At 41.3% G+C, this 7,134-nt stretch overlaps 1 protein-coding gene across 2 annotated transcripts in view; it reads right to left on the bottom strand.

The window, feature by feature from the left end:
- Positions 1-1,302: 1,302 nt before the first annotated feature.
- The window catches only part of C4BPA (complement component 4 binding protein alpha), a 45,778-nt gene continuing 39,946 nt past the window's right edge, over positions 1,303-7,134 (bottom strand). For both annotated transcript variants that reach the window (XM_055581797.1, XM_055581799.1), the window contains 3 exons: positions 3,662-3,832; positions 2,230-2,405; positions 1,303-1,711 (listed from right to left, as the gene is read on the bottom strand). In XM_055581797.1, the coding sequence (XP_055437772.1) occupies positions 1,499-1,711; positions 2,230-2,405; positions 3,662-3,832 (560 nt within the window). In that variant the 3' untranslated portion in view covers positions 1,303-1,498. The remainder of the gene's footprint in view (positions 1,712-2,229; positions 2,406-3,661; positions 3,833-7,134) is intronic.

The following is a 7,134-nucleotide window of genomic DNA, read 5'->3' as shown; positions in this document are numbered from 1 at the left end:
GAAAAAAATGGATAGACTGGAACAGCACTTCAACAGAGAAAAAGCAACTAGAGAAGACGTGACTTGTGCTCTGCTCACATACCTGCTCTGGAGGTTACCACGAGCAGCCCCACAGAACCATCAGCTATGCGTGTCTCTCTGCCCTGATGTCTCATTTTTGCCCGCACTGGCCCACAGTGCAGGTCAGATGTGACTGAGTGTCAGTCCTACCAGAGCAAGTCTTTACCAATGAAAGGAGAGAACTGGCGATAAATACCCTGGGTCCTCCTCCTTGGAAAGACAACTTAGCATTGTGTTCCACATGCTCCCAGAAAGCCATCAGCATGACTGAACTTCTGCTTGCAACAGCAATGGCCTCTTGAGGCAGTCCTCCCTTTTACACTTCTTCCTCTCAATCACAGCACTTTATGGGGTGCCTCCCAAGGAAAGTAGTTCCTCACTTGTCTCAGGAGAAACCAAAACAAATACCAACCAAAAGAAATTCTGAGTAAAAGGATCAGACAAATGGCTTTTAAGACCATGAATAGATTCCTTCTGTGTCAAGTAGGTAACTATAGTGAATTCAAACTTATTGAAGCTTTAGTGAAAGCCTGTTATACAACATTGTCTCATTGGAGTATGATGAGGGGAATTAAAGAAGCCCCTGTTCCCACATAGAGTTCTGTGTATAAAACAGATGGAATAGCCAAAAAAGCCAAGATATGAGTAACAGAGAGATTTCAGAGGATGCAAGAATTGGAGGAAGTGGTTAGTGCAAAGGATAAAACTCTCCGAACACCCTGAGACATAAAAGTCATTGATATGAGGTTTCTCCTCAGATGGGAAACAATTACTCAGGCTATTTTTCTTTCTATTAAGGAAAATAAGAGCTAAACCAGATCAAGGACTTAGGAGCATAAAGGTGGCTGCAATGTTGGCTTCCACTCGTCAAACTTTCAGAGCTTGTTGCTGAGGATGGAATCAGGAGATGGACACAGACGAGAATCCCCTTCTCATAAGGCAATGCCCCGTGCATTACTGGGGCAGAGGCCAAGTGCATGGCACTTAGAAAAGGGCATGGCTGCTTCAAATGGGCAACAGTGAACAAGGCGTTTGGGGTGTGTTGATGTTTAATCTAAATACTGAGCACCTGAGTGACCTATATGCAGAACTGTTGAGTAAAGGCAATGCAGAAAAATGTATTGGTGTAAACCCAAGTCCCTATGTTCAGGGTCTCTACAGTAAAATAAATGTATCAACTTTATGCATGGGTTTATTCTCAGACCTCATTTCACAGAGGCCCTAATGACCATGAAAACAAAATACTGTTGGATATGTTAATTTTTAATGGAAAAAAATATATGTACAATGTAGACAGAAAAGCAAAAACAATGAGTCAGAAAATGATCAACAATTCTACAATCTCAAATAACTAAATGTTAACAAATTATTATTTCTAGATAACTATTACCACAATTGATGGCATAAAGAGATGGTAAAGGTGATTAACTGAAGTGATCTATTTTGGATTAAAGTCACAAGTCACATTTTTCTCCCTCTCTCTTAAGAGAAATGCTTCCTGAGAGAAATTCTTTAGTTTATTTGTCTGAAGGAGTTCAATCTCCAGGGACAGCTTGTACACTTCCAGGGCCAATTTCACCTCCTCTGGCCTTGAGAGGCACTGCAAGAGTTTCCTGCCTGTGACTACTTGCTCACAGCCTTCAGAATACTCCTAAAGGAGAAATACATGATAAGTATGCTTGAAAGACTTCTATCCCGATTGTTAGGGAGCACAGTTCATGAAGAAACAGGCAGGGTTACAGATTCAGGACCAAGACACACCCCAGGACTGGTGGGGGAGCAGGAAAACCAGAAACACCTTGCTTCCCACCATCATCTACCTGAGAGGAATATAACTCTGCTCTGAGACAGCCTCCCAGAAAGCTTCTGTGGGAACAAACACTACTTCTGACCATCCAGAAATGGGGCAAGAGTATATCAAATCCTCTAGAAAAGTTGGGAGTCAGTACTACCAGCTCTGAGACCCTCCACTCCAAAGGAGCTCAGTTTTCCCTGATCACAAGTGAGAGCAGGAAAACTTTGCATCTCCTATCGGACCAGAAGGCTCCAAAGTGAAAATGAGAGTTCCTTTGAATAAATGAATCTTGACAAGTCAGGTACCACCTTTGCTGGCAGGACAGTGCTTTGGGGTTTAATAAAACAAAAATTACCTCAAATTGTGTGACTTACCCACTCACACTTGGGCACCTCCGGGCGCCAGGTTCTGTCCTCTGAGCAAGTGATATTTTCAGAACCAACCAAACTATAACCAGACTCACACTGGATAGTAATTCTTTCAGGTTCAACATATCTAACCTTCTCCACAGATAACCTTCCATATTCTATGTCTGGTTTTAGACACAATGCTGCAATGGAAACATAACTTTAAGCAATCCACAGATCTAAGAAAAAACATGCAAGCCTAGGGTACAAAGAATGAGCTGTATTTAAGTTTTGCTAACTGTTTTACCTTTTTTTTAATCTTGAGAAGAAAAATAATGTTCATTAGCATATTTATTGAGCATTGGGATAGTACTTTATCAGACTTTGGGGTAGATCTTTATGTGATCATCTTATTTAAGTCTCACTATTTTATCTAAGAGAAAGTGAGTTACAGAGAGTGACTTGCTGAAGGATATATAACTATTTTAAATAGCCTGACAATGTAAAAAGGGCTGCTGCTGCTCCTGCTGCTAAGTCGCTTCTGTCGTGTCCGACTCTGTGCAACCCCATAGACGGCAGCCCACCAGGCTCCCCCGTCCCTGGGATTCTCCAGGCAAGAACACTTCTCCAATGCATGAAAGTGAAAAGTGAAAGTGAAGTCGCTCAGTCGTGCCCGACTCTTAGCGACCCCATGGACTGCAGCCTACCAGGCTCCTCCGTCCATGGGATTTTCCAGGCAAGAGTACTGGAGTGGGGTGCCATTGCCTTCTCCAAAAAAAGGGGCATGTGACCCCAAATCTTCAACTATCAAATCAGTTGTCTCTTGTATCTTGATTCCTGTAAGACAATAGATGAAAACTTTTCCCTCTTGCTTATTATTCTCCTGTGTGCAAAGGAGACGATGGTGGCAAATCATCCCTGAAGTTGTTGATGATGAAATGATATTAACCCTGTGTGAGTGCAATAATCAGACCTCATTTTGACCTCTTGTCCCATAACAGCTGGAAAATTAGGAGTCCCTCACCACACAGCTACATTGTGAGCAGCTGGTGCCCTGCACTGGCACTGATGGAAATACTTGTGATTTCACAATGCTTGGCATTAGTCCACTAGGGCCTACATTCTAGACCAACTTTTCATGAAAATTTTGCTGCAGGCCACAGCTACATGCAGATAGAATGTACCATCTGTAGACTATTTCTGGAATTATACAAGAAACTGGGAAATGGAGATGCCTCACAAAGGCTGAATTTTGTACCTGGAAAAGAAGGGGAAATTAATGTTCTGTGTGCCCTCTGTACTTTTTGCTATGGATACCATCAGACCATAGTAATTATTTTCAATTAATCAAATCAAATGGTTTTTTTGCTGCCTCTCACAGGAAAGAAACTGTGCTCTCAACCCTTTGATGATAATCCCCACCCCTGCCCCCCTAAAATGAAGAGGGAGCCAGAGTTACCTTTACACTGAGGGACCGCAGGTGACCAGCCTGAAAACGTGCAGGAGAGTTCTTTCGCTCCAACCAGGATGTACCCTTCATCACATTCATATACAGCTTGGTGTTCAAATGCAAATAATTTAGAGACTATTTTACGTTGTCCATGGGCAATGACAGGAGGGGATTCACAATCTTGAGGTGAGACATAAAAGTAAAAGAAGGTCAGCATGTAGAATGCATATAATAACACTTCCTAGTATCTGTGTGGTTCAAAGGAGGCTTCCATCTGTCCTTCTGTCTTCTCTACCCATCCAATCACTCAGCCAAACACAGGACTCGAGCTGCTTTCATGAGGGCCTGAGGCTGGGGACCATAGAAAGGTTACAATGGACTGACAAGCACTTAGGATTGGCTTCATTTTTTGAAAATTCACTAAACTTGACACTACTTAGGAGCCATTTTGGCAGGAAGATGGAATTTAGTCAAAGTCACACTGTGCTGGTGTCACACTCCACTGCTTTTGTGCTAAATGCAGAGATGTATTTCTGGGAGAAACTAAAGATGCAAGATAAATCTGCAATCTCGGACTCATTTCTCCCAATAAAACCAGTCCATCTATCCTCCCAAGAATATACTCACTGTCCTCTAAAATAGTTCAGAAAGAGCTTATAGAAAGAATAAAAATGATGGCTTGTATGTTGGAACAATAGACATGACACAGTGCTGAGCACCTGTGTGAAAGGGAACACTGTCAGGACCCACAAACACTGCATGAGAAGTTTAAATAAAACAGGTCATTGGAAATGCCTTCCCTGGTGGTTCAGATGGTAAAGAATCTGCCTGCAGTGAGGGAGACCTGGGTTTGATCCCTGGATGAGGAAGATCCTCTGGGGAAGGGAATGGCAACCCACCCCAGTATTCTTGCCTGGAGAATCCATGGATAGAGACGCCTGGTGGGCTTCCTGGTGGGGTTGCAGAGACTCAGTCACGACTGAGCAACTAACACTTGACATTTTTGGAAATGTCAGTAAAATGTTAAACTGATGGATGATAGTATCTACAGTACTATCCTAAGATGCCTCCTTGAGGCATGGAAAATGTGATACCAACAATGAGGTTCAAATGCTGGAGTTACTGTGGCAAGTGGTAGACAGAGTGATTAAGTGATTCAGAAGAGTGAGTATGCTGGAGTAGATGTGCTACACACATGCAGGAAATGCCACCAAGTGATTATGTTGTCTGGGAAGACCTGGAGGATACATTTACCAAGGACAGAAGGAATATCATAATGAGAGGAGCACTGTATCAGAAACCAGAGCTGATGATGGGAAGACTGTTAAAGAACAAGTTTCACTCTTAGCAGTCACAATCTGAGTGGTGCTCATAGGCTTTAGAAGCTAAGTAAATGTAATCATCCTAAGGAGTGGCAAGTTAGAGATACAACCAGACTGAGATTAGGAAGATGGTTAATAGAACATGACATTCCTAAGGGTGAAAACAGATGAGCAGCCAAATAGATACTACTCAATCTGTACCATGGAAGGAAATAAAGGATGGATGATCAAGAGGCTGATGGCCTTTGGTCCATTAAAAATTACAATCTGTTGCTTAGTTTCTGGACCTGTGCTATTAATAATCTCAGGTCTGGAGATCACTAACTGAAGAAAAAAGTTTCCACGGCTAAGGAGACTACAACAACTTGAGACATATGCACAGTAATGAGTTTCCCAGTCTTCCAAGAGGACCTGTGTCCATTTACATAAGCAATTATGCACAGATGAGAAGTGCATAATAATCCAAGTATTATTGGGCATAGAGTTTGAGTTGACATAGATACCTAGAACCATCAAGGCTCCCTTATTAAACCACTTGGTGGGCATTTCCATTATCTTTGAAAGTGTGGGCCAGATAGACAAAACTGGTCATTGGCATAATCCCCATATTCATCCTTGGCCTATGGGTTAAGAATGTCCTATCCAAGAAAACCAAGTAGAAGTCATTGATATGACCTATATCCTCCCCTTAGAGGCAAAGAAGATAAGTTCTTTTAAATATCATTTACCAATGTGTAGAGGAAACGGAGAAATATGTGCCACTCTTAAATAATTAAAGATGCAAGAGTGGTCATCGTATCTCCATGTATTTCATAAGTCTGTCTACTACAAAAAATTCGGATTCTGGAGAATTACAGTAGACTACTAAAAACGCAACAGCATTGCAGCCACTGTACCACATGTGGTATCTTCGCTAGAGCAGAATAACATGTCTTCTGGTAGGTGAGGCCACTGATTCAGCAGAGGCCTTCTTTTCCATCCCTGTCAGAAAAGAGCATCACAAGAAGTGTGCATACATATGGAAAGGTCAAGATCATCCATCTGCATTTGTAAGTCCTTGGCTGTGATAACACTTCTGTCCCTCTCTGAAGATATTACAACCATGCAGACATACATAGAACAGCACTTTGATACAGAACATCAATGGCATCATGTTAATTCTACTGAATAAGCAAGACTAGATGGCATGATGATGTCCCAGAGAAAGGAAGGTAGAGAAGGAAGAAAAGATGTAAACTCTGAAAGGCAGGTTCAAATAGATTTGAGCAGGTTTTATAATGCAGTAGGTGAAGGCACATGGACCAGAAAGAAAGGAAGAAAAAAGAATAAATACCAAGAAACAAAAGGTAATCATTGAAATGTCTAGCTTATCTATTAGATGTGGCCCATTTTCATTGATTCAGAAAAGGGAGGGAAACCAGCAAAGTCAAAGAACGGGAACAAATAATGGGGGATAAAGAGAAAGTTGGACTAATGAGCAGTATTTTTTAACAAACTTATCCACTTAAAAAACATTCAGTATATACACGTTTTTAACCTAATGTGCTTTTTGTTGGTGTGTGTGTGTTTTGTTTCATTTTTCCAACTGAATGATGCTGCAGGAAAGGATTTTCACTGCAATTTCATTTCCTTTGTTCAAATTGTACAAACGAAGCTAGGTAAAAAAAAAAAAAAATACAACACATAAAAACATCAGATCAGACAAATCACCACCGTTACACATTTCTTAAATTCTAAACTTACATTGTAAAAGCAAATTATGAAAAAGGTGTGCATGGTAGGGAATGAACAATGGTATAGTCCCTCTTTCTTGATGGAAGTCACAACAGTTACTAATATTTATCCCCCTGTGAAGTTCATTGTTCTAATTTCCATTATCCAAGGAGGAAATCTGTCCTTGAGGATATCCAAAACCTTATTATGCTATGATATTAGAAGCATCCTTGATATTGGGACAAAAGCCAAGCTTGTTCTCTGATCAAGTGATTGATCCATCAGCAGCACAGTAATAGGGTCATTTCACTAGTACCAGGGGTCCTGGGAGGGTGCCCAAATGTTTCAACCAGGGGGTCCTGAGGTCAACATACAACTGAGCAGTGGATGGGAACTTCTAGGTTAAAAAGTGCCAAAGTATAAGAGAAATTTCTAGTATTGGAAACT

Source organism: Bubalus kerabau, chromosome 5 (genome assembly GCF_029407905.1).
Source record: "Bubalus kerabau isolate K-KA32 ecotype Philippines breed swamp buffalo chromosome 5, PCC_UOA_SB_1v2, whole genome shotgun sequence".
NCBI lineage: Eukaryota > Metazoa > Chordata > Mammalia > Artiodactyla > Bovidae > Bubalus > Bubalus kerabau.
The sequence above is the reverse complement of the archived record's forward strand: the minus strand, read 5'-3'. Positions and strand labels throughout refer to the sequence as shown.